This window comes from Mustela lutreola, chromosome 16 (assembly GCF_030435805.1).
Source record: "Mustela lutreola isolate mMusLut2 chromosome 16, mMusLut2.pri, whole genome shotgun sequence".
In the NCBI taxonomy this organism is placed as follows: Eukaryota; Metazoa; Chordata; class Mammalia; order Carnivora; family Mustelidae; genus Mustela; species Mustela lutreola.
Genome location: NC_081305.1, coordinates 55,869,048 through 55,894,555, shown reverse-complemented (window position 1 = coordinate 55,894,555; position 25,508 = coordinate 55,869,048). Strand labels below are relative to the sequence as shown.

Sequence of the window (25,508 nt, the reverse complement as noted above, 5' to 3'; positions counted from 1 at the left end):
GCTTCAGAGGATGATAACTTTGGCCTTCCGTGTTCCTTCTGTTCTGGCGAGAGCTCAGATCCCACCTGAAACTTCCAAAAATACTGCACAGAGGAATGAATGAAAGTTCACAGCTGCCTAGGAACAGGCAGCCGGTAGAAGAGCGCCACCGGCAGTTCCTACAGGGAAGTGCGGATTTCACGGTCACGTGATCGGGGCCAGAGGTTCCCCCAGCAGGTGAGGCCGGTGTGTTCACGTGATCGGACGGGCCTGCGGGGCGACAGCGCGTGGCCGCCATTTTGCGGGGCGATCACGTGAAGAGGCACGCTCAGCGGGGCGGTCACGTGACCAGGGGCGTGCTGCGGCCGCCCGGGCGGACCCGGCGAGAGGCGGCGGCGGGAGCGGCGGTGATGGACGGGTCCGGGGAGCAACCCAGAGGCGGGGGTGAGGCAGGAGGCAGACGGGCGGGAGGAGGGCAAGCCCCCTCGCTGGCTGGCCCCACGATCCCTCCTGCCGGTCTGGGGCCGTGCGATCTCCAAGCACTCCGGGGCAGAAACTCCCGGATCGGGCGCTGCCAGCTTCCAACCCCCTCCCTTCCCGGGGGTTCCCGGCTCTCTGGCCTCTGTGCCCCGATTCCTTCCTGCCTGGTGCTCTCGGACTCCCGAGAAGCTGGAGACCCCAAAATCCAAGCCCCTGGGGCAGGCCCGGGCTTGTCGCCGGCACCACTTCCTGGTGGGAGGGGCGGGTTTCTCCTCTGCCCCTTCAGGCCAGGGGTCTGGATGCATGAAGCGTTCCCTCAGCCGCCTCCACCGGAAGAACGTAGGATACAGGCCTAGGCTCCCTGCCTTTTTCTCCATCAGGGACTCAGTTGTCCGGGCCCCTAAGTACTGTATCTACTAGGAACCCAGAAGTGCAGGACCTCCTAGTGTTGTCCTCCCTCAGAGATCATGAGCTACCCTAGTCCCTGGATCCCCTAGAATCCAACAGTCCAGGCACCTCTTCCCTCCTTTCTCCTCTAGGGCCCACCAGCTCTGAGCAGATCATGAAGACAGGGGCCCTTTTGCTTCAGGGGTGAGTTTGAGGTGTGATTATTGCTGAGCGGATTTGAGGAGTGATGCCCCATTCTGATTTTGCACCCCCCAAACTCCATTCCCACTCTAGTTTCATCCAAGATCGAGCAGGGCGAATGGGGGGAGAGACACCCGAGCTGGCCCTTGAGCAGGCGCCACAGGATGCATCCACCAAGAAGCTGAGCGAGTGTCTCAAGCGCATCGGAGATGAACTGGACAGTAACATGGAGTTACAGAGGTGTGGCCCCGGGGGCCCCAGGAGTCCAGCCACTGGTCCTCTTCTCCCTCAGAACCCTGGAGTCCTGGCTCTCAGGCCCCCCTTCTCCTAGGAGTCTGGAGTTCAGACCGGCAGCCTCCTATTCTCTTAGACCCAGGGGTCCAGGTCCCCTCCCCACACCTTCTAGCACCCTGGACACTCAGCCATTCCCTCCTTCAGAATATTGAAACCCTCCCTCAGTCATTTTCCCCACAGTCCTAAGTGTCTGTCTCATTCCTTTCCCCCATGTTGGCCCCTTCTTTTTCACATTAGCTTGGCTTGAGCCTCAGTGTCTTTGTCTTTGGTACAAGGTGGATGTCAGGGTCTCTACACTATGCCTGATCTTTTCTCCCCAGCTCTGGCTTTCCTTCTTCCCTGCAGGATGATCGCAGCTGTGGACACAGACTCCCCCCGCGAGGTCTTTTTCCGAGTGGCAGCTGAAATGTTTTCTGATGGCAACTTCAACTGGGGTCGGGTCGTTGCCCTCTTCTACTTTGCCAGCAAACTGGTGCTCAAGGTGGGCGGCTGCAGGGCATGAGCCCCGGGAAGCTCCGCTCAGACCTGGGAGGACCTGGGGGTTCTGAGGGCAACAAGCCCTGGGAAGCCCGTTTACCAGAGGGAATGGAGAGAGCTAAGGGCTGGTTGTTTGCACCTTCATTTATTCATGGAGCAAACATTTCTTGGGCCTACTATGTGCCTGACCTGTACTCGGCACCCGAGATGCAGTGCCAAACAGAACAGGCTAGGTCCCTGCTCTCTTGGAGCTCACATTGTCCAATGGGGCCAAAAGAAGTAAGCGAGGATGATGTAATGCAAAGTGGTTGGAACATTCTAAGAGCGAGTGACATTAAAACCAAAGTTGTGGTGATCTAAGAAGATCAGGGGCGGGGGAGGCATCCTGGGGCCACAGCAAGTGCAAAGGTCGTGTGAGGCAGGCCAAGGGGCTGATGCATTGAGGGAAGACTTGAAGGGGTCTTGTGAGGGCCCCCATAGTCGATGTTAAATATGTTAACTTTGCTGTAAGCAAAAGGGGAGTGACTGGCTGGTTTTGAAACAGGAGAGTGAGGTGACCTGATTTGTAAATTTCAAGGATTGTTCTAGCAAGCAAAATGGTAATTGTACAATCTCAGCTGCAGGCATATGGCTGTTCACTGTGAAATCCTTTTAACTTCAAGATATATCGGGAGTGGAAGCCCAACAATTTTGGGGGGCTGTTTTGGGTAGAAGAGAGTATGAGGTAAAAACTGGAAAGCTGTGAGGGGGGTACCTGTAGTAATTCTGGTTGATGACTGACTGACCTGGCATCCACTGGTAGCAGTGGAGGTGGGGAGTAGATTTCTTAATGTGTTTGCCAGATTCAGCTGGTAGGGCTTGAATGTTGGAGGTGAGGGAGAGAGCGTTCAAAATGTTGATGGAGCTAAGGTATTGGGGACAATAGGGAGGAAGCAGCCAGATACATAAAGGGTGGGAAGGGGAAAGTTCAGGGAGATGGAAAGTCATTGGCAGGTATGTCTGGTCCTACCTAGTTTGAAGGTCAGGAAAGCTCTCTCTAGAGAAGTGACATTAGACCTAACATGAGAGCTTTGAGGGAGGAGTAAAAATTTGCTTGGTTGAAGCCTATTTAGATAGAAGAATCAGCATGTGCAAAGGTCCTGAGGCAGGGAAGAGTTGGTGGGAACGAAGATCCGGGAGAAGGTAAATGACACACAGAAAAGAAGTGGAAAATTGGAATGCAGTCAGGTCAGAGCCTTCATACAGGGCCATGTGGGCTGAGAGAGGCCTTTTGGTCTTTACTGCCTGGGAAGCCACGGAAGGTATGTGAACAGGCAACTGATAACAAGATCCAGTTGACAATTCAGGAGGCTCATTCTGAGTAGGAGTGGAAGTAGACTGCAGCAGGGTACGAGGGGAGGCAGAGGTGAGAAAGGAGGCTTGGGGCCATTGTCCCCAGACAGTGGGGACAAGGCTCAGTCCCTAAGGCCCACCCTACTTCCTGTAGGCCCTGTGTACCAAGGTGCCCGAGCTGATCAGGACCATCATGGGCTGGACACTGGACTTCCTTCGAGAGCGACTGCTGGGCTGGATCCAGGACCAGGGTGGTTGGGTGAGGCCCCCTAACCCCCTCCCCCACTCCTCAGGTCTTCCCAAGCCCACTAGTGTTGCTCTCTCTGACTCTGGGTCATCAAACGGGGTCTGTAATGCCTTTCCTCACAGGTCTGAACAACTCCTCTAATTTGTCTGGTATCCACTGACCTGTTGGTGATCCCTGACCTCCCTATGACCTCTGACCTCTCAGTGACCTCTGACCCCACCAGTACCTTCTGTCCTTCCTGGTGCCTCCGCTTCCTATGGCTTCCCTCTAGTTTTTTGATGATCCTTTGACCCCATTATCCATTCATCTTAGGGTTTTGCCCCCCCCACTCATGCCCTATGACCACCTCCCTCCCTGATTCCTATGTGCTGGCTGCTGAAGTGACTGATGTCCCTGTCCACAGGACGGCCTCCTCTCCTACTTTGGGACACCCACGTGGCAGACAGTGACCATCTTTGTGGCTGGAGTGCTCACTGCATCACTCACCATCTGGAAAAAGATGGGCTGAGGCCACCAGCTGCCTTGGACTGTGTCTTTTCTGCATAAATTATGGCATTTTTCCGGGAGGGGTGGGATTGGGGGTCATGGGCATTTTTCTTACTTTTGTAATTATTGGGGTGGGGGGCACGGGGAGGAGTGGTCTTGGGGGGGCAATAAACCTCTTTCAGACCACACTTCGGAGTCTGAATCACTGAGCCCACTTGCTGGCTGTCTAAGGAGACCTGTGTGCTGACAAACCTTCTTTGAAGGAGCCTGGTGCCCTCTGGGTTAGTGATGAGTTAGTCTCAGCTCTGCCTCCAGCAGCTTGGGGTCCTGAGGGAATTGAAGATCACTTGTGTGGAAGCCTGAGGTATTGTGCTGGAGGCAGCAGTGGGCAAGGCCAAGCCAGGCAGTGGAGCCTGAGGCTTTAGGAAAAGAGAAGAGGCCCTGGAGAACTAGGGCATGGAAGCTTCTGCCATATGGATGGGAGGAAGTTGCGCTTAACTGAGGTGGAGAATTGGGGCGGGGGTGGGGGGGGTCGGTGGAGAGACCTTGGGAGGAGGACTTACTGGACCAGGAGAGGGCTCTAGAGCCCTGTGGAGAAGCTAACTGGTTGGAATGCTGGAATCAGGTTCTGAGAGAGAGGACAAGGCCTGCACCTGTGCTGTGTGCTCCAAGGGGACAGGCTGGCCCAGTACCTGGGTGGGGCCCTCCAGGAGAGCTGGCCCTCATGAAGACACCGGAAAGCTGCCTTGCAGATTAGACACGGAAAAAGATACCAGAGATAAAGATCACTTGGTCATAGGGTCTGTTGTACCTTCTGCGTGGGTCTCTTCTCCAATCTCTCGGTCTTCCCTCTGTCTCTCTGGGCCTCTTGTTTTCCCCCCTCCAATGATCTACCCCTCACCCCACCCTCAAGATCTCAGTCCTTCAGATCATCTTTGTCTCCCCACTTCCTCTCCCTCCACCAGTGAGCACTTCTGAAGCCAGCTCACGGCAGGTGGGGGCCTGCTGGAGGCTAAAGGTCTTTAGGCTGAGGTATGAAATTTGGTGAATGAGTAACTCAGGCCCCATTGTGACTGTGTGCCTGGGGCAACTGCCCCTCCCCCAGAGACTGCCCAGAGACACCAGGTCAGGGGAGAGCTGTAGGATGAGACAGCTATGAGGGGAGACTGAGTCAACTGCCCATAAAGAGGGGACACTATGACCACAGGCAGGAGCCCAGGAAAAACATCAAGGCAGCTAAAAAGACTGTAAGATTCGGAGACCAAGCACACTCGCCTCTTGGGAGAGTGGGCCAGACCTGGTTCCCAGCCAGGCCTAGTTCTCAGGGTCCCAGCCGCTTTGCAGTCTGCCGCGGACATGAGGTCAGTCAGTGGCCCCACCCCGCCTCTGCCCGAGACCCTTCCCGCTGAGTTCAGCATGACTCAGCACTGCTGCTTCCCTGGCCACTGGCCCAGGCACCCCTTGACGACCCCAGATAACAGCCTGGTCCAGCATCCCCTAGGTCAGGAAACACCCCCTCTGCCTGGGCTGTTTGGGGTCCCCCCCACCACCTGCAAAGCAGGCCTCAGGGGCTTCAGCTCCCCTGCCCAACCTGCTGGCTACCCCTTAGGGCACTGAAAACAGGGTCAAGTTCCTGTCTGTCCCCTTTCCCCCCTCTAGGATATGGGGAGTTTCTTGAGGGCAGGGTCCTGGTTTGAGCCAGCTTTGCTTCCAAGACACCAGCCCGCAACTGATAGACTTAAAAAAATGTACACTGGTTAGAGACCCATCCCATCCACAGGTCCCTAGACCTTGTTTCCCCAGGACCCAGGGCTTCTCTTTGAGACCTTCGAGAAGCATGTGTTAAGGCAAGACAGAGACTGCTTCAGAGCCAAAGAGAATTCCAAGTCTCGCTGCCCTCAGAATAGTGTCCAGGAAAAGTAGCAAAGTAGCCTCAGAGAGACCGTAAAGCTTGAGTGTCATTTCACCCTACATGTGGCAGCTTCCAGAAAAACAACATGCCCCTGAAATAGCCCCAGGGTATTCCAAATGCCCCAATCTTTCAAAGGCTCCAAAGACCTACCACTTAGAAAAGCCGCTAGAAGGCTTCCAGAAATATCCCTGTCCCCTATGGGGGGGGGGGGCACAGGAGGACCCCCATGGCTCTAGAACTGTTCCTTTTAATCTTGAAGATCACTTCATGAGTCTAAAGACACACACCACCACCACCCCTCTCCCAGGGGAAGATTCCAGAAAATAAGGACTTCATCGTGAACTTGAGTGCTACAGAAATTCCCAATCTTTGAGTGAACCCCAGGGCTCCAGGTCCCCCCTTTCAATCGATCTATCAGATCCCAAAGATTGCAGAAATACCTCACCGCACTGCCTTCCAAACTTCTTAATGATCCAGGGACCCCTTATCTTCCAGAGCAAACCCCAGTCATCTGGAGGTCTCCGCACCTCTGAGAAACTTACAGGGCGCCAGAAAGGTCCATGCACTAAGAGACAACCCAGAATCCAACCTACTTTCCTGAGATACCCCCAAAACCCCAAAGTCATAATTTTCCAGGGCTCCCAGTGTCCCCACTAACCTTTCACCTACCAGGGAGATCCCCACAATTCCCTGAGGTCCCAGAATCAGCCCCAGGACCCTTGAACCCCGCAACCCACCCCCACCTCCGCTTCCCCATTTCACAACAGCCTCGCGCTACTGGCGCGTGACTTCCCCACTTCTGGGCGGGGGGCCTGGGATTGCTATCAGCTCAGATTGGTCAATAGGGGTCCCAAGCTCCGCCTCCCAGCACCGCGGATTGGCCGATCGCTTTCCCTGAACGCCCCACCTCCCAGGGCCCGCGCGCTATAAAAGAAGCCGCCTTGGCCACAGCCTCTCGCAGTGCGCCCGGCGGTCCTGCGGATCTGTCTCTTGCTTCAACAGTGTTTGGACGGAACAGACCCAGGGACGCCCCTGCAACCAGCCAACGACCACCCTCCAACCTCTTTTCCAGTCGCACCTTTGGGAGCCATCTTCTTGGCCGCCCGCTGCCTCCGGGACCAGCCCACAGCCAATTTCGGGCTTACCTCCTGATCTTCAATCAACCATGAGCTCCCAGATTCGTCAGAATTATTCCACCGAGGTGGAGGCCGCCGTCAACCGTCTGGTCAACATGCATCTGCGGGCCTCCTACACCTACCTCTCTCTGGTGAGGGTCCCTAGGACGCCCCCAGTCCAAGTTTCCCCCAAGTGCGCACGCGCTGGCTGCCTTTGTCCCGTAGGGTAGTCGGAGGGTGGAGTCCGGGCTTCTGGCCGGCCTTTCTTCCCGCTAACCACTTTTCGCGCCTCCCTTCCCGCAGGGCTTCTATTTCGACCGTGACGATGTGGCTCTGGAAGGTGTGGGGCACTTCTTCCGCGAGTTGGCTGAGGAGAAGCGCGAGGGTGCCGAGCGTCTCTTGAAGATGCAAAACCAGCGCGGCGGCCGCGCCCTCTTCCAGGACGTCCAGGTAAATAGTGTGTGGGCAGCGGACTACATGTCCCAGTAGCCCTTGCGCGCGCCGAGCGCCTTGATTGTAGCGCTGTAGGCCCCGCGCGGGCATCTGGACGATTGTGTTCACTCTTGTGCGGCGCAAAATGGAGGCTCGCGCCCTTCCCCGAAGACACTGCAACGGGGTCTCCTGAGACGGGTGGTTGTAGGAGCCTGGAGGTGATAGATGCAAGCTCTTAGACGTTTTAGCGGACGATGTAGCTAGTCCTGAGCGCTCTGCCCTCTCTACAGAAGCCGTCCCAAGATGAGTGGGGGAAAACCCTGGACGCCATGGAAGCTGCCCTGGTTCTGGAGAAGAGCCTGAACCAGGCTCTTCTGGATCTGCACGCCCTGGGTTCTGCCCGCACAGACCCCCATGTAAGTATCCCCTTCAGCCGCATTTAATTGGGCACATTTCCCTTTGAGCCGGGTTTCCCCATCTGTCACACTGTCGATGGGTAAGTGGCAATGTGGTCTCCTGTCGCTCAGCTCTGTGACTTCCTGGAGAACCACTTCCTGGACGAGGAGGTGAAGCTCATCAAGAAGATGGGCGACCACCTGACGAACCTCCGCAGGCTGGCCGGCCCCCAGGCTGGGCTGGGCGAGTATCTCTTCGAGAGGCTCACCCTCAAGCACGACTAGGAGCTCCGGAGACCAGCAGCATCCTTTGAGGGGGCCTCGCTGACATCCGTGCCTCACCCTCTCCCTGCAGCCAGAGGCAGCTTTGTAACCACCCTGGAGCCCTCTCCCAAGCCCTGGACCAAATGGAAACAATAAAGCTTTTTGCAGCAGTTGGCGCTTTGGGTTGTGTTGGTGTTGCGTTTGTGTGTATGGTGTGGGAACTGAGGCGGGGGATTCACTTCCACAAGGCTTACAGCTGGACTGCCCTGGCGGGGAGACAGGTATTGGCCCCGCAGACGATCTCTGGGGTTCTCTAAACCTTTAGTCTTAATTTAGGAGTGGGGTGGGGTGGAGTAGCAGATTCCCTGCTGGGCCAGGCTGTTCAGCTGCCCCCTTGCAAGGCGGAGACGAAACTCCCAAGGAGAGTCCAGTAGGACCTAGCTTGGTGGCTGGAAGCAGGCACTGTTAGAAATAACAAACTGTAACCAGAAATGGGCTCTGATGAGTAACTTTGTAAAGCAAGAGCGTGTGATAAGAGACGCTGAGCTAGGGGTTTGGGACGCAGCACAGAAACAGGATGTGAAACTTGGGAACTAGGTTCTCCAAATGGGAACTGAAGGGTTAGCAGGCAGCTGCTGGGCCCAGACTATGAAACTGAACTCTGACCCCCTGCACCCTCTGGTTTTGGTCAAAGAATCTAGGAGGAAGTGGTTCCTGGACACCCAGGAACTTTGGTGGCCACTCAGGGTTCTGGAGGGGAGGTGTGTCCATCACCAACAGTTAACGGGGATGGTCACACATGCAAATCCAGTTTTCTATTCCTCTGAAACATTACTGGTTCGGGGGGACGCACTCTAGACTAGAACTGAAAAGAAGAGGCGCCTGGGTGGCTCAGTTAAGCATCTACCTTCAGCTCAGCTCATGGTCCCAGGTTCCTGAGCTCGAGCCTTGCATCAGGCTGACTGCTTCTCCCTCTCCCCCTGCTTGTGTTCCCTCTCTTGCTGTGTCTCTGTCAAAATCTTTAAAAAAAAAAAAAAAAAGGTTCCCTGGAAAATAGCTATTCAGGACACACAGTAGGGCTAAAGTCCAGAGGCCAGTGTCCTCGAAACATGTTCTAAGCTAGTGTTGTCCAATAGAACTTTTTGCAATGATGAAAATATTCCCGGGGCTCAGCCAGTTAAGCTTCTGCCCACTGCTCAGGCCATGGTCCCAGGGTCCTGGGGTCCAGTCCCCGCTGCTGGCTTCCCGCTCAACAGGGAGTCTGCTTCACCCTCTGCCCCTCCCCCTCATGCGCTTTCTCAAATAACATCTTAAGAAAATAAATATTCTGTATTTGCGCTGTTAGTTGTGTACCTATAAGCTTCATGTGGCTACAAGTGGCTATTGGTCGTTTGCTTATATCTAGAGCTACTGAGGAATCTGGTTCATTTAAATTTAAATAGCCTCACCCAGCTGTGGCTTAAGGTTTTGTTTTGTTTTCAGGTGACAAAGCCCCTTTCTGCCAAAGAGGCCGAGCCCACTCTTTTGCCTGCTTGCAAGTCCCAACTAAACAGGGGTGCGCCTTCCCTTGAAACAAAACTAGAATCGAGAACAGCAATCCAAGTCGCTCGGAGACATCAGGCTATCAGGGACTCCAGGGTAGGCAGAGGAGAGGGGGAAGAATACAGGAGGTAAAGAAGTAGAGAAGCCAAGGGGAGTGAGGGGCCAGGAGCAAGGCCCAGCAAGCCCTCACAGTGGACCAATCCTGAGATTCTTAAATATAGATGTATTTTTCATCTCTGGACACACATCAATCACACCCCTTTCTCCCTTCCCCCTCCCAACTGCAAACTGAGTGGATCAGACACAGCACAGCACACACAGAGGGGCCCCTCCCTTTCACCAAAGCTGGGGGCAGGGCAGTTTAAGGATGGAAGAGCCTCGAGGTAAATATGAAAAGTTCTAGAACCTAGTGGGTTCAGTTCTAGACCAGGGGAAAGGGACCAGGAAGCGGCACAGTGGTAAGGTTCTGGATTCAGTAGCCAAGACCTAGAACCCAGTGGTTTCGTGGTGGGCCTAGGGCTTGGGGCTTGTGGCAGGGGAAGACAGTCAGGTCCAAGACAGTCAGGTCCTCTGCAGGGGGAGTCCCTGGAGGGAACAGGAATCTCAACATAGGGAGGAGAGATCAGACTCAGGGAACCAAAGGACGTTCTGGTTCAGAAATGGCCAGAAAAGCATCTAGACCAAGACTGCATATTCTCCAACAGGAATGAGAAGCCAAGTGGTTCTGCACCACCACCACCACCACCACCCCCCATTGGCCAAAGGAGGGAGAAAGAGAACACCAGGGGTGGAAGGGCCCTCCAGGCAGAGCCAAACACCCCAGGAAGGGCCAGATCAGAGTAAACAGGGGAGAGCCCTGGTCTGGAGCCTGAGTCCTGGAGTTGAAATGGAGGACGTTCTGCGTTCAGTTAAGTCCCTGAAAGTGCCCCAGCTTTGGACTTGATTGTCCCATTAGCAGGGAAACCACAAGGTTTCCAGAGCCTGCTGGCCCTCAGGCCAGGTCTGAGCATGGCATAGCCTGTGGGCTATAAAAAGGGCTCTAGGAGCCCCCGCCTGGAAGGCAACAGACCAGGTTTCCTAGAACCTCCTGCACCACTGCAGGGAAATGGCAGGTTCCTGGCCCCTGGCCCCCAGGCCAGGTCCGAAGGATTCCAGGGCACAAAGTATGCATTCTGGAACCCAGGAAAGGCACGGCGTTGTGGATTCTGGAGTGTTGGGGATTCCAAGAGCAGAGCTAGAAGGGCTGGAGTGTATGGCGGAGGGGGCAGGGCTGTGGACCCCCAAGAGGATTAGGGATCTGGAGTGGGGTCTAGGAACAGCGCCATTCTGGCCTCGTCCACCCTCTAGACAAGGGCTGCAGGATGGACCGAGAATGTGGGGCACGGGACTTAGTTGCGCTCCTCGCCCAGGGAGCTGGCAGGGCTGAGGGGCTCGCTGGGAGTGCTGAGCGAGCTGGAGGGCGCTGTGTCCACGGAGCTGCGCTTGCTCCCACTGGTGGAAGAGGCGCAGGAGGCGCGGCGCGGCCAATCAGGGGCGCGGATGTTGCGCCGGTCCTTGGCTGCCTCCTCGTCCTCGTCGTAGCGCTCCCCGTCTACATCCGGCAGCCCGTCCCGGGGCTCGTCCTCGTCCTCACTCTGGTGCGGGCTCGAGTGTCGCGACAGTGAGGGCGATGGTGGCACCGAGGCCGGCCGTGGGTAGCGGTAGCCCTGAGCCTGCGTTCCGGGGTGTGTGGGCACAAACTCGAGAGTGAGCAGAGGCCCCTACGGTCGTCCCCTCACCCCCCGGCCCCCGCCTGGCCCTTCCCACTCCAGACGCGCCCCTACCCCAGCCCTCTAGCTCCAAGCCCATCAGAGATCAGAGTCCACTCACCGCATCAGCCTCGTGGGGCTCATAGGTGAAATGCTCTGGAAAGGCCTTGGCCAGCGCCATGTGGCGTGCAGACATATAGTACTTGGGGAAAAGAACGGGACCGGGTGTCAGGGGACGGGAGTCAGACCCCGCCCCCCGGCAGAGGTAGAAGGGGGCGGACCCCAACCACGCTCCTTATGCTGATGAGCACACCCCGGCGCCTTCCAGACGGCCCCTGCGCCAATCATCCATCTTTCTGGCTCCACTCCCTAAATAGATAGTTACCTCTTTCGCCACACTGCGGTCTACCTGCAAAAGCTGGTTAATTTCTTAAAGGGACCGCGGCTGTTTACAAGTGGAAAGCTGCTGTCTTCCGCACCAGCCTTGGAGGCTGAGGAATCAGACCCCGGGCCAGAAACGGCCGATTTACCAGCAGAGGACATGGGAGGGAGTCCTACCCGGCCTAGGTATTTCCAGTCCAGAAGGTCTGAGAGGCGCTCCGTGCGGTTTCGCTGGATGATGCGCTGCCGCCGGCTCTGCTGGCAGAAGCTGTAGAGGAAGGAGGTGAGCTGCGAGCAGGAATCATCCAGACTGCGGAACCGCCGGTCCAGAATGTAGATGCCTGTGGAGGCCAGGACAGGGGCTCAGAAATCAGACTAAGGAAACTTTCATTCTTCCAGGGACTCTCCGGCGCCAGGACGCCGCCGCCTCCTCCCCCGGGGACCCAGGAGCCCACCCCTTCCTGGGCACCGACCGTAAGCTGAGGGGTCTGCAATGTGTTCCTCCATGAAGCAGCCGAAGCCGGAGAGGTTGGTGGAGATACTGGGGATGCCCATAACCGTGCACTCAGCTGCAGGAAGGCGTGAGAAGGGCGGGCCACTTAGCTTTTGCCTTTGCAGCTTCTTACATCGCAATAAAGCCCCAACAGCGCCCTCTACTGACACCTTGAGCAAATCACTGAGCCTACAAAACCAGGCTGTCCATTAGACTCTCATAGTGTCTCAAAGGGGAAGCTAGGAGGCTAGGAAAAGGAAATTCACTTCTCCCAAGGCTTCAGGATGACGAAGAGTCTAGAGTCAGGCAATAGGATGCTGAACTATTAAGTACGGACTCTGTGCCAATGTCTACCATTTTACTTAATCCACACAACCTGGAAGATAGTTTCTCTTCCCAGAGTATGCTGGTTAATCATACCTTTGGTCTGTTTTTTTTTTTTTTTCTTAAGATTTTATTTATTTATTTGACAGACAGAGATCATAAGCAGGCAGAGAGGCGGACAGAGAGAGAGGAAGGGAAGCAGGCTCCCTGCCGAGCAGAGTCCAAGGCCAGGCTAGATCCCAGGACCCTGGGATTATGACCTGAGCCGAAGGCAGAGCTTTAACCCACTGAGCCACCCAAGTGCCCCTGGTCTGTTTTGTATTTTTTTTGTTTAAAATTTATATATTTACTTAGGGGGCTGCAGTGGTGAGGGATAGTGGAAGAGGGAGAAAGAGTCCCACACAGACTGTGCACTAGGTGCAAAGCCTGGTGCCAGGCTTGATCTCACGACCCTGCGATCAGGGCTGGAGATGAAACCAAGTCGGTCACGTACCCGACTCAGCCATCCAGGTGCCCCAGCTTCAGTCTATTTTGATAGAAGGTAAGAGAAGGGCTCTCACTACTGCCTCGTTTGATACCCTAAATAAGCCTGAGAAATGCTTCAAGCAGTTTGTTATAATTCAAATATAAGTGTTCCTAAAAACCCACATAACCTGCAAACACAGGCTCCAGAGGTAACAGGGCTTATGGGGAAAAACAGGGTTGGGGCCAAGCACACAAAACCTCAGCATCACTGAAACCACGACAGAAATAAAGCTAGTAAAATCATCATCCTAATTCTCATGCAAGCATGGTTTGAGAGATTTGTTAAATTACTCATAAATTAAGAAATACTACAGCAAATGTGATTATTTCCTTAGCTTGAAAAACATAAAGGTAGCTTGATTGAAAAGTTACGAGGCAGGGTTGAGTTTGGGGCTACACCAGAATGTCCAGAAGTGAGGGAGAACTGCAAATAAGGTCTAAGTTCAAGACCGTGTCTCTAGGGGTTCCTGGGTGGCTCAGGGTGTTAAAGCTTCTGCTTTCAGCTCAGGTCATGATCCCAGGGTCCTGGGATTGAGCCCCGCATCGGGCTCTCTGCTTGGTGGGGAGCCTGCTTCCCCCACCCCCCCGCCTGCCTCTCTGCCTACTTGTGATCTCTGTCTGTCAAATAAATAAATAAATAATCTTAAAAAAACAAAAAAACAAAAAAAACACCATGTCTCTAAACGGAGCCAACCCCTACCTCAAAGTGGAAGGTGAAGCGGACCGGCCCTGGAGTCAGGGCCTCTTCCTCTCTCAGGGAGAGCCCTGACCACATTCCATGGGTGAACTATGCATTCAGCTGTTGCTTTCTGGGGGGCCAAACATCAGCCAATGTGAGGAAATCATGTGTGACCTCTAATTACATATCACATGAGCTACCGTGTCCCCAAAACACATTCTGTAGCTTAAGAGACTGTTACCATTGTCCCTGTTTTGCACAGAATGGGGCAAGTACCTCCATCATTCATGCCTGATCAGACCAGAAGCCCACCACCATGCCGCACTCACCCGGCGTGTAGCCCCAAGGCTCATAGTAGGAGGGGAAGACCCCAAGATGGCAGCCACGGACAAATTCCTCATAATCGACGGGGAGCAGGGGGCTCGTGGAGGAGAGGAACTCTGGGTGGAAAATCACCTACCAGCGAGAAAAGAAGAGCTCAGCCCAAACGCCTTATTTGGCTGCTTCCTGGGATGCTGGAGTGGCCCGGAGAGTGAAAAACTTGTCTAAAGTCACACAAGTCAGTGGGATGACAAAGCTCTGAATCTAAGTGTGTCTGCTTAAAGAGCTAAGGTCCTTTCTAAATACAGCAATCCTTGGACAAACTAGGGGAAAGGGGGAATGGGAGGCCCAGGCTCCCCTCCCCCCGCCCCACCCCACCATGCTTAACCCACCCTGACCGTTGCCCTTACCTTGACCCTGTCGGCACTACTATTGAAGAGCCCGATTCGGCGGATGGTGGTCAGGATAGGGTCCGAGGAGTCGTCCAGCATGTTGTGGGTGCACACGGGGGGGAAAGACTGCCGCTGCAGGGGCCACAAGTGGGATGGGGGTCAGAGAAGGGACGGGGGCTCCCGAGTTCCCTACGAGCCATGCTGACCCTGGGGAGACCACAGTTCCCGCCAGGCTGTGAGAACCACAAGGCCAAGGAATGAGGAGTCGTAGATTTCCTATCTGGCCCTATCTGCAAAGGTCTGCTTTTCCCTTTAATCACCATGGGCTGGAAATAAACTAAAACTACCAGCTGCCTTTGGGGCGAAGTCAGCGTTCACACACCTCACGGACTCTGGGAGTTGTAGTTACTCTGTCCTGCACTGTCATCAAAAGAAACCCAAAGAAACCCAAACTCCCAAGACTTTGCCAATATGGTAGCAAGCTCCAGGGGCTGCTGAAAGTTGCAGGGGTTTTTTGTTTTGGTTTTGTTTGTTTTGAGAGAGAGAAAGAGGGAGAGAGTGTGTGTCTCAAGCAGGCTCCATGCCCACCACAGAGCCGGACGCAGGGCTCGATCTCACAACCCTGAGATCATGACCTGAGCTGGAATCAAGACACCCGCAACTGACTGAGGCATCCAGGCACCTTTTGTTGTAGTTTTGTTGTGAAAATCTGGCTCACTTTCTCTCCAAGTTCTCTTTACTCTCTATCCTGTACTTCCCTCCATCCCCACTCCCAACCGAGGCCCAGAAAAACCACAATTCCAGAGTCACTGGGAGAGGCCAGAGCGAGGAACTTCCATGGGGTGCTGGGACAGATAGTTATGGGTCTCTCTTCCATCTCATGAAAAGTTCTACTCACCTTCAGTTGTCGTCCAGGGGCTGCAAGAAACTACGACTCCCAGCAGCCCCATGGCATATACATCCTCAGGGAGGCCAACTGCCTTAGGACTATTGGAAACTGTAGTCTGGCCAAAAGCACATGACACCGTATTTTGGCTTACCTAGGTTTTCATTCCCCAGAAAATGGTTCACCAACCCTGAGCGCAGGTACCAAAGATTCTTGACTCCAGAGAAGAAAAGAACTCTACCTCCCCAAAGCCTCTGGGGCTAGGGAAGACTCCATGAAGAAGGGGCTGCTGGGAGTTGTAGTTCTCATTCCTGGTACCTTCTACTACTGTTTCACATTTGCCTAATTGCATTAAGCTCAGGAATCTAAAGAAGAAAGAACTCCCAGGCACTTCTGGGGACAAAGACACAGCCAGTGGGATGAGAAAAGCAGGGGGTGCTGAGAGCTTTCAGTGTTCTCCCAGTAATGACAAGCATTTTAGCGGACTATCGGGCTCTAATGGGTATGCCACTGGAGTCCCCAAGACCCGGGGACGGCAGGAACTTGTAGTTCTCCTTCTGTGGCTGGGTTGGCTTATCCTTTGACCCCAGGGACTCAAAGAAAGTAAAACTCAAAAAAAGAAAGCAAAACAAAATACAAAACCAAAACAAACAAACAAACAAACAAAAAAAACAAAACAACCCCCCCCCCCAAAAAAAAAGGAGAGAGAGAGAAAGAAAGAAAGGAAAGAAGGATGGAAAGAAGGAAGAGGGGCATCTGGGTGGCTCAGTGGGTTAAACCTCTGCCTTCGGCTCAGGTCATGATCTCAGGGTCCTGGGATCAAGCCCCACATCAGGCTCGCTGTTCGGCAGGGAGCCTGCTTCCCCCTCTCTCTCTGCCCGCCTCTCTGCCTACTTGTGATCTCTCTCTCTGTCAAGTAAATAAATAAAATAAAATAAAATAAAATAAATAAATAAAAAGAAAGAAAGAAAACTTCAAATCCCAGAACTGTAGCAGAGTAAGCCCCGGGAAAACAGGCTGCCCTCAGTAAACTGAAGCCCTACCAGTTAGCTCCCACCTTCAATGGACTTGAGAATGGATTCCCCCAACAGGGCTGCCAGCTCTGGGTTGAGGGGTCCCAACCGTACCTGCGTGGCAAAGATGGCTCTCTTCATCATGGTGAAGTCCTCCTTGTCCAGCATCTTGTTCATGTCTGGGAGGCTCCCCCTGCAAGGTGAGCAGCGCATGCATCTGGGAATCAGGGCTAAGGAGGGCAGTTGAGAGCCCAGAGGATGCAGGGCTGGGGGTGGGGCACTCACACCAGCAAGGATTCGTAAAGCTTCCTTCCAAACTTCTCTTTCACGGTGTTGGCCGTATCCCTGGAAGGAGCAAAGCCACAGCGTCACATGCACACACATCAGCTGCTGTATGTTGTTAGGTCCCTGGGGCAGCTGCAAAACCGAGGTCTGAGCAGAGAGGCCCTGGGGATTCTGAGCTGGAGGATGTGGGGCTGGGAAACGGGCCCTGGATGGCTTGAATCCCTTGTGCCTTGCATCAGCTGTGTGGCCAGGGACAGGTGGCCTTCCCTCTCTGACTTTAGTGACTCAGATGGGGATAAAAATAGAACCAACCTCATAGGTTTGCAGTGAAAACTTGATGAACTCATGACAAAAAGTGCACAGTGCCTGGCACATGGTGAGCCTTCCAGAAATGTCAGCTATTTTTAGGACTTGCACTAGTCCAGGCAGTGGTAATGCTAAGCCCCATTTTTATAAAGTGGGAAAATTATGTTCTGAGAGAGGAAACCTGAGGTACACAAGGGAAGCTAGCAATTAGTGACACCTTACAGCCTCATCGACATTCCTCAGCTCCTAATCCTCTCATAGCTCAGGCCTCATTTCCTACCCTATCTCCCTATAGCACACTGCTCCAGCGCCACTGGTCTCCTTGTGGTTTCTCAAATACACCACAGGGCCTTTGCATCTGCTGTTCCTCTGCCTGAAATGCTATTCCCCAAACACACGCAGGACTCCCTCCCTCATTTCCTATTGGTCTCTACCCAATGGCACTTTGTCAGTGTGGCCTGTCCTGACAACTCCGTGTGCTGTCTCATATTCCAGTCCTGCTTTATTTTCTTGCCAGAGTACTTTTTTTTTACTCCCACTTTTCTTTTTGAAAGATTTTAAGTTATCTCTATACCTCAAATGGGGTTTGAACTCACAACCCCAAGATCGAGTCACATGCTCTAGTGACTGAGCCAGCCAGGTACCCCAGAGCACTTTCTATCAAACTTTCTAGAATGTGAGCTTGGTGGCGAGGACAGTCATTTGTATCTTTCATATTCTTCTCTTTCTCCTCCAAGCTGTGTCCCCAGGGCCTGGAACAGTGCCTGGTACGTGGTAGGTGTGCAACGAATATCTGATGGCCGATGAATGGGTTTTGCACTTCAGGAAACTGAGGCTGGGAGAGGCAGAATTATTTGCCTAAAGTCACAAGGCCAGCAAAGGGCAGTGGCACAAGGGGGACCTTGCCAGAGCCCTGGTTGTGTGGTCACACTCGTCCTCCCTCAAACTCCTTACTGGCCCTGAACTGGGGGCCTCTCAAGCAAGTGGCTTTCCTAAGAACTGGTGAGGTGAGCTGCTCGTGCTCCAAAGAACAAAACTGAGCTTCCTGAAGCACAAAATTGGGAGTGGGAACAGCAAGGCTCCTGGGCCCAGGGCTGCTGACCAGAGCTGCTTGCGCACAGCCTGGCCCTTGAGGGTTTCCACGTTGAAATTGTTGGTCCGAGCCGGCATGATGAAGAAGGCGACCACTGTCTGCTCGCTGCCATTCACCTGGGCAGAGTAAAAAACATGGGGGTAGGGGAAGGGGATCAGGATCACCTGGGAGAAGGCTGAGGCCACCTATCCTTTACCTACCCCATCAAGACCACTCTGGCCCCACCATGCCCCTTCCTGTCCAGGAAACTGAAGTTACCATCCCCAAGGGGACTCCAGTCTGCCCTCTGGGTCTTGACACTTCCCCTCCATACATGGGTTTCTCCCATCCCCCCACCCAGTTATGTCCTGATTTCCTCGTCCTCTTTCCGTGTCCTCACACACAGCCCAGGCCTTACTCTGAGCAGATAGTTGAGTCGGGCCAAGGCCTCTAGGAAGATGTCGGCCCCCTTATTAGAGAATTCATAGCGGCCAGCAATAAAGAAATACAAGGTCTTGTCCAAGTTGAAGTCCAGGTGCCTAAAAAAGCCACAAGGCAGGGTGAAGCCAAAGGTGGGGACCCTCTAGCCCTGACCTTAAAACTACAAACCCCAGCAGCTACAGCGGCAAAGAGCCTCTTAGTCAGAACAGAGGCATCATGCGGATTCCTGAGAATTGTGGTTCTCCTCTGCTTGGATGGGGGTCAATCCCTCAATACTTAGCCACTGTTCTGGAGCTCAGGAGCTCAAGAGGCTGATCCGCCAGCTGTACACTCAGGACATGGGCTCCCAACCCTCTCCTCTCTCAAGACCTGGGTATCTGGTCCACATACCCATAAAAATGGCCCCGCACAAACTCCTGGATCCGAGCCTTGCTCTGAGCATGGAGGTTCTGGAACTCATGCATGGCGGAGAACTTCTTCACATTCAGCCCATTGGGCGTCACAATATCTGGGGTGAGGGGAGAAGGTCCACGTTTTAGATCTTCATTTATTCATTCTGATCAGCTGGCTGAATGAATAAACAAAGGAAAGACTCCTTTTCCTGAACAATGTCTCTGCTTTAGTAGCTCCTCTGGGAGCTCCCTTGGTGACCCAGCTGCCCTGCCACTCGGGATGGCTTCTTGCCCAAAGATACTTGCATAGGTTCACAAGCACAACTACAAATCCCAGCAATCCCCTGCAAATGGCTAAGCCCCCACAGAGAAATGATCCACCTTGGGGTCTCTGGGAGTTGTAGTAATTTTGTTGCCCCTAGTCCACCCTGCTCTGAGAATGATTTAAACATCCCCATTCCTGCTTCTCCAGAACATATCTTCAACCTTCAAGCCTTTCTTAAGGTCCCAACCATTTCCTATCCTCGTAGAAATTAAAGCATGTCAATGAAAAATTATAACCTCTACCTGCTCCTGGTGCAAAATTTCAGAAGGCTCAGGAGTTGACTAGCCTAGTGCCTTCTGGGAATTGTAGTTCTCACAATACACCCATTGAGAATGGGTACCATAACTCAGGAAGATTAACTGGTCCCAACACTGCTATTCTCAAAATCCAAACCCAGTGAAACCCCCTTCCCTGTCAGAAGACCAATATCTACATTAGCCAATAAAACAACTTTACCATTTTGAAATTCATGTCAAAGAAACAACACCTCCCATTAATCTCTAGGGCGTTGGGTGAGGCAGCTTCATATTCAGGTCACCAATTTAGTGTTCTCTGGGGGGTGTAGTTCTTTGCTCTCTACAGTTAAGAAAAATTGGTCCAGGCCTTAGCACAGACCACCTCATTCATGTCTAGGGACCCCAGCCTATACCCTACCTGGTTTCCTCTTGAGTAGGTGCTGAGCCTCGATGGCGGTAATCTGGGACACAGTAGTAAAGACGTGGGCACAGTGGGCTGCTGCCCGCTCCATGCAGTAGCGGTGATAGATCTGCCTCTCACCTGCTTCCTTGTCCACATTGAACTAGATGGGAAGGGAGGGCAGTCAGGGCACAAGAACTGGGGAGAAGACTGAAGGTCTAGACTCTGGGGTAGTTGAGGCCAGAAGGTGAACTCCTCCTGGGTCTGAGGGGGGTTGGAGCTGAGGACTTGGACTCCAGAGAGGAGTTCCCCTGGACTCCTTGATCCCCCTGGGCCGTCCTGAAACACTGGGAGCCCCCTTGTGCCACAGTCCCAGCTCACGTTCTCCAGGTTGTTGTAGAAGTCCACAGCACCCGCACACAGGTATCGTCCCAGGAGCGTGGCATGGGTGGTGAAGATTGTCGCCACAGGCAGCCGCCGGGCCCGGCACAGGCAGAGTCCGATGCCTGCCAGCCACTCGTGGAAGTGTGCAACCACATGTGGCTTCTCCTCGTTCTGGGCCAGGAACTATGGGGCAACAGGAACGGGGCCACTGTGTCTCCATATGTGTCGTGTAGGCAATTGACAATCCCCCAAGGTAGACGAGGAAGCAGGGGAGAGCTATCACCACTCCTGCACAGGATGGATGGTCACCCACTGCCATCCCCCTAGAATAAGGAACTATAAATCCTTGAGACAGACCAGCTGACCCCATCCCCAAAGGCTGATGGGAGTTTGGGGTGGGGGGTGGCCAACCTTCTAAGTCCCCGCAGGGCTGAATTGGAAAGCAGCCCCAAGTCCTGGATGCAATTCCTGGACTCTTTATCTCAGTCAAGAGTAGAACTGTACCCAGTATGGGCTAAAGGACTACAACTCCCAGAATCCCAGAATGCCCTAGGAGTAACCAGTTCCTAGACTTTTTACCCTGGGGCATGAGAAGTGAAGTTTCTGGAGCCTTTTAAAACCTAAAACGGGTGGCGCCTGGGTGGCTCAGTGGGTTAAAGCCTCTGCCTTCGGCTCAGGTCATGGTCCCGGGGTCCTGGGATCAAGCCCCGAGTTGGGTTCTCTGCTCAGCGGGGAGCCTGCTTCCTCCTCTCTCTGACTGCCTCTCTGCCTACTTGTGATGTCTGTGTGTCAAATAAATAAATAAAAATCTTAAAAAAAAAAAAAAACCTAAAACAGGGTCAGAACCAGCATTCCTGGTTCTCATATAGGCTGGAGATCCCCCAAAACATCCAGGGTCCCATCTGAGAGCTAAGTGCAGCCACTAACAGACTAGAACTACAACTCCCAGAATTCCCTGGTACAAACCCTCCAGAGGGACCCAACCGGGACCCCCTAAAGCTGACAGCTCAAAAAAATCCCCCCCCCCGCCACCCCCCCCCCCCCCCCGGTCAAGGACTGATGACCATTGTAGTCTGGGGCCAGAGTCAGAAGGAGTGACTTGGGGACAGGAAATGGGACCTACCTCACCCAGGAACCAGGTGGTGAGGAAGCCAAAAAGGACAGCATCGTTGGCCTCCCGGTCGTACCAGGGCACCCCAATGTTGCAGGTGTCCCAGAGCTCCCCCTTCCAGCGCTCCAGGGCCCAGGCTGAGGCCCCCACATCCAGGAGCACCACCAGGGGGCTCCCCTCGATCAGCCAGCGACCGAAGTACACCTGGGGGTGGGGTGGGGGGTGGGGTAGGGGTCAAGGGAAGGCTCAGGGCTGCGGCCAGAGGTCACTGGGCTCAGCACCTGCGGCTCTCCCATCCGCAGCTCCTCCACCCTGTCTCTGTATCTGCTGCTGATTTCTAACCCGCTGCCTCATTTCTCTATGTGCTTAGTTACTCCCACCATGATTTTCCATCTGTTACACTTACCCTGTCCCTTGCTTAGTTTCTATAACCACTATCCTGCTCCTATCCACTGCCATCTTTCTCTACCTACAACCGTGCATTTTACACCTCCTTCCTCTGTGCCTCCACTGCCTTGTTTTTCCACTTTTATTATGTCTCCAACCTGCTGCCTTGTTTCCATGTTCCCTGCCACTTCTCTCTTGACTCCCCTCACATTGCTCTCTCCCGTGATCTTTTCCTTCGGCTGCAAATTCCTTCCACTGGATGCTTCTTTTCCTGTCCTCCCCGCCCTCTTTCTTCCACCCGCTGCCTGGCGTCTGAGCCTGTCACCCTAAGCTTGTCACCTGCTGCCTCCTTACTCTGCCCTGAGGCCTGTTTCATACTCTGCCAGCCGCCCTTTCTAACATCAGGTGCCCTCTTTCCTCCCCCAGGGGCTGCATTTTTCTACCCACTGCCTTGTTTCCAAACTATGCCATCAGTTTTGTTCTGCCCCTGCCAGGCTGCTCAGGTCGGCGGCTGCTTTTCCTCCCGAGATGACGGCCTAGGTTCTGGGCCTGCTGCCATGGCCCTGTGCAGGCCAGCAAGCAGTCAGATACCTCCCCAACCTGGCTTTTCCCAGACTGGTGAGCCGGACTCTGATGCCCTGCCCCTCCCCCTGCCAGCTGTTGCCTGCCCTTTCACTGGGATGGGGGGGGGGCTATTCTTAGGCCCCCAGCACGTGGGGAGCAGCTGCCATGGGGGATGGCTAGGCTGTTCTAGGGTTCCTTAGGGACACGGCCCGGCCTGACTGGACTCCAGACCCCACCCCAAGCCAGAGGCTGCGAATGAATGCAGGCACCACTGTACTTCTTCCCTCCCACACTCCAACCTGTCATGAGATTGAGACCGGCTATGTCTTGGGCATCTCTGCAGACGGCGGCCCTCTCCCTGTGCTCATTCTTCAGTCCTCATCCGGGATGCTGGGACGAGATCTCCCCTCCTAGCTTTAATTCCTGGCTTTGCCCCTCTGTATTGGCTGCCCCGCCTCTACCCCCCTGGGTCTGCTCACCTAGCTCTCTTTTCTCTTTGCTAGTATTCCATCTTCTTCTCCCTTCCAAGTCCTTCTCCCTGAAATGTCCACGGGCTGTTTTTCTTCTTCTCTCTCCTTATTGCTCTAGCCCCTGGCGCTATCACCACCTTTTGGGACGCTCAGTCTCTCTCCCTTGGTCCACCTCTCCACCTCATAGCAAGCTCAACTGTTTATAGTAATAAAGACGATGACAACGATCGCCTTGATCACAGTATCTCATAACACAAAAGCCAGGAACTGGCCGGAAGACTTTATTAACTACTGTATCCTCCCCAAAACTGTACAAGGTAGGTGCTATTACCATGTTTATTAGCCAAGGTCACGGAGGCAGAGGGTAGAGAACGTGACTTTGAACTTCAGGCTCCCCTACTCTGGCCCTCCTGCCTCACCCCATGCCCACCTGCCCTGGGTTCTGCCTGGCCAGCTGTCTTTCTACCTAGCTCTTTTTCTCTCTGTGGGTCTGATGATCTTGGCCTCTAGGAACTGTCTCTCAGTCTATCTTGTACCTGCTGTCTGTCTGTCCATTCACCAATGTCTTATAGCTTGGAGCTCACCGACCCATTTCACAGCATCCTGCATCTGTCTGAGTGTCTGTTAACCTTCCTTCCTTTATGTCTGCCTGAGAAAGTACTGGGTCATCCTTGTTTCTGTCCATGCCTCTCTCTCCCCCCATCAGGGGCGATCCTCCCTCCCCAGCCATCCCTTCACCATCCACGGTGACTGCCCTAACTCTGGGTGCCCACCTCCCTACCCTTAGCCAGGCCATGTCCTACCTTGCAGCCCTTGCTGTTCATGGAGTCCAGTGTCCTCTTCAGGGCCAGGGTTGGGGGGTCAAGCAGCTCCACCTGGGTCCTCACGCCCTGCTCCGTGTAAGGTCCCACCAGGTAGTAGTTGTCACCCCACTCGTCCCCCGTCACCTTCGCCTTCGTCTGCAGCACCGTGTAGATGCCACCCACTGTGGGCCCAAGTGTGTGAAGACCCAGCCGAGGTCCACAAGTCTGGGACCTGGGGTGGGGGCATGGGACGTGCTGGGGCCCTGGACTTCCTTAGAGGTTTAGAGGGAGGAAGGGACTAGAAGCCCATATTTCTGAGTCAGAGAGAATGTGATAGGAGTTCGAGGGCAGTACTCCCGGGCTGAAGGGAGAACAGGGCTCAGGCTATACTTCTGAGTCAGACAGGAAAGGGCTAGGGACCCGGGCTCTTGGGTCCTGAGGTAATTAGGTGCTGGGGTCCCAAGGATGACAGGAGCTGACAAGGATTAGCAAGACCCAGGTTCCCAAGTTCCCAGCTTACAGGAACTGGATTTAAATTCTCAAGTCAGGCTCTAGGTCACAGCAGGGGAGACTCTCTCTTCATGACCCTCTTCAGATTCCCACAGTTGCCTAAAAGAAGGCTGAATTGTCATTCCGTGCCCCCCAGGGGCTCTGCTGACCTGTCCCCCAGTCTTCTCTCCCCAACTGAGGGCACACATGCAGGGCCCTGCGCGTCCCATGACCACTCCAGACCCAAGAGTCTGGGCTCTTGGGCTCCTTAACTGCGGGAGCCTGGGCCCTGGTGATACATGGCTCCCAGTTTGAGGGCTGCCTGCCATGGTGTAAGACCAGGTCCCATTCTCTCCCAAGACGGGACAAAGCCAAACCCTAGCTCCCTCCAGCCCAGCTGGTTTTCCAAACTCAGAACTTCAGGCCCCGCAGAAATGTAGGCCCCCAGCCACTCCCATCCTTGGGCCCAGCCCCTGACCAACTAAGGACTTCCCAGCCTTCCCTCATTCCAGTACGCATGTGTCTGAGGCCCCAGGCTCCTCTACTCACACCCTACACCTCACACCCTCCCCTCCCTTCAGAGCCTAGGCATTCAGACCCCAACTCTCTCCCACCCTAAAACCTAATAATTAGAGTCTGTAGCCCCTCTCATCTTTACTCTCAAGTGCCACCAGGCCTCCTGCATCCTATCTGCCAGTTGGCTCTCTCTCAAATCCAGAGTTATACCCCCAGACTCCTCTCCCCTGGGACGCGGGTCTGAAACCCAGCCACTTCCCCGGTTTGCACTAGGAAGCGCCAACCAGCACCCCGCCCCCCCCCCCCCGCGCCCATCTCCTTCCCTGTTCAGGACCCAGATCTCTGGTCCCTCAGAAATTTCCCTCCAGGATCTAGGAATCTTTCATTTTAGCCCCCTCTTCCCTAGGACCCTTTCGTTTTAACAGTGAGGCGGCACATCCCTACCCCGCCAGGGTCCAGAAGACATATCCCAGCCTCTCCCCAAGGGCACAGGAGTCATAGGCTCCAGAACCCAAGAGTCATGCCATGTAGTCTTGTTCCCCTATTACTCAAGAGTTTCAGCCCCCATCCCCGACTGCCCTCCTCGTCCGCGACCCACCGCCTGGCGTGCTCACCCTTGTTGGCCACCTCCCAGGCCACCTCGAAGAGCACTGTGTTCTCCAGGTCGAATTCATCTTCCCAATCTTCCAGTCCTGGCAGGGAGGACATGGACAAAGTGCGACTTAGAGGCATGGCTGACGCGTGAAGGGGGCTCCAGGGGCCACAGGTGGGGGCTCCAGAGGTGTCTGGGGAATGCAAAGGGCAGGGCGCGGGGCCAGGTAGCTGCTGCCCAACGGGAAGATTGCAACGCCCTCGGCTTCCTATTGCACGACCGCACCCCCGCCCGGGAGCTCACTGCCCTAGGCAGGAGGCGGCCGCAGCGTCACTGAGGCTGATGGGGCCCCTGCAGTGAAATCTTGCGGCCGCGAGGAGGCGGGGCCTGCCCCCGGGCCAGAGCCATTGGCCCGTGTCTAGGGGAGGGG

At 54.5% G+C, this 25,508-nt stretch overlaps 3 protein-coding genes across 4 annotated transcripts; 2 read left to right on the top strand and 1 right to left on the bottom strand.

Annotated features, from left to right (window-relative positions):
• The first annotated feature begins 299 nt into the window (after window positions 1–299).
• Window positions 300–3,982, top strand: BAX (BCL2 associated X, apoptosis regulator). Its single transcript, XM_059151377.1, has 6 exons — window positions 300–423; window positions 999–1,050; window positions 1,141–1,287; window positions 1,687–1,822; window positions 3,305–3,409; window positions 3,801–3,982. The coding sequence occupies exons 1-6, from the start codon at window positions 390–392 to the stop codon at window positions 3,903–3,905; spliced, it is 579 nt and encodes a 192-aa protein (XP_059007360.1). The 5' UTR covers window positions 300–389; the 3' UTR covers window positions 3,906–3,982.
• A 2,744-nt stretch (window positions 3,983–6,726) lies between these two features.
• Window positions 6,727–8,177, top strand: FTL (ferritin light chain). Its single transcript, XM_059151378.1, has 4 exons — window positions 6,727–7,062; window positions 7,214–7,360; window positions 7,633–7,758; window positions 7,870–8,177. The coding sequence occupies exons 1-4, from the start codon at window positions 6,961–6,963 to the stop codon at window positions 8,020–8,022; spliced, it is 528 nt and encodes a 175-aa protein (XP_059007361.1). The 5' UTR covers window positions 6,727–6,960; the 3' UTR covers window positions 8,023–8,177.
• Window positions 8,178–9,751: 1,574 nt separating this feature from the next.
• On the bottom strand, window positions 9,752–25,440 carry GYS1 (glycogen synthase 1). Of its 2 annotated transcripts, none has more exons than XM_059151358.1 (16): window positions 25,101–25,440; window positions 23,482–23,568; window positions 21,270–21,461; window positions 20,144–20,329; window positions 19,781–19,925; window positions 18,800–18,917; window positions 18,387–18,507; window positions 17,999–18,105; window positions 16,591–16,650; window positions 16,420–16,498; window positions 14,425–14,538; window positions 14,023–14,149; window positions 12,146–12,241; window positions 11,850–12,013; window positions 11,413–11,493; window positions 9,752–11,255 (listed from the first exon to the last, which is right to left on the bottom strand). In XM_059151358.1, the coding sequence occupies exons 1-16, from the start codon at window positions 25,158–25,160 to the stop codon at window positions 10,932–10,934; spliced, it is 2,061 nt and encodes a 686-aa protein (XP_059007341.1). In that variant the 5' UTR covers window positions 25,161–25,440; the 3' UTR covers window positions 9,752–10,931. The 2 variants fall into 2 exon arrangements, with proteins under 2 accessions (XP_059007341.1, XP_059007340.1); XM_059151357.1 differs by having other exon boundaries at window positions 23,482–23,663; window positions 25,101–25,439.
• Window positions 25,441–25,508: the final 68 nt, after the last annotated feature.

Coding starts and splice junctions, on each gene's coding strand:
- BAX (XM_059151377.1), top strand. CDS start 390: ATGGACGGGTCCGGGGAGCAACCCAGAGGCGGGG. Junction 424..998: donor GGAGCAACCCAGAGGCGGGG/GTGAGGCAGGAG, acceptor TTTCTCCTCTAG/GGCCCACCAGCTCTGAGCAG. Junction 3,410..3,800: donor TCCAGGACCAGGGTGGTTGG/GTGAGGCCCCCT, acceptor CCCTGTCCACAG/GACGGCCTCCTCTCCTACTT.
- FTL (XM_059151378.1), top strand. CDS start 6,961: ATGAGCTCCCAGATTCGTCAGAATTATTCCACCGAGGTGGAGGCCGCC. Junction 7,063..7,213: donor CCTACACCTACCTCTCTCTG/GTGAGGGTCCCT, acceptor CCCTTCCCGCAG/GGCTTCTATTTCGACCGTGA. Junction 7,361..7,632: donor CCCTCTTCCAGGACGTCCAG/GTAAATAGTGTG, acceptor CCCTCTCTACAG/AAGCCGTCCCAAGATGAGTG.
- GYS1 (XM_059151357.1), bottom strand. CDS start 25,218: ATGCCTCTAAGTCGCACTTTGTCCATGTCCTCCCTGCCAGGACTGGAA. Junction 23,664..25,100: donor CTGGGAGGTGGCCAACAAGG/GTGAGCACGCCA, acceptor TTGGGCCCACAG/TGGGTGGCATCTACACGGTG. Junction 19,926..20,143: donor TCTACAACAACCTGGAGAAC/GTGAGCTGGGAC, acceptor CTTCCCATCTAG/TTCAATGTGGACAAGGAAGC.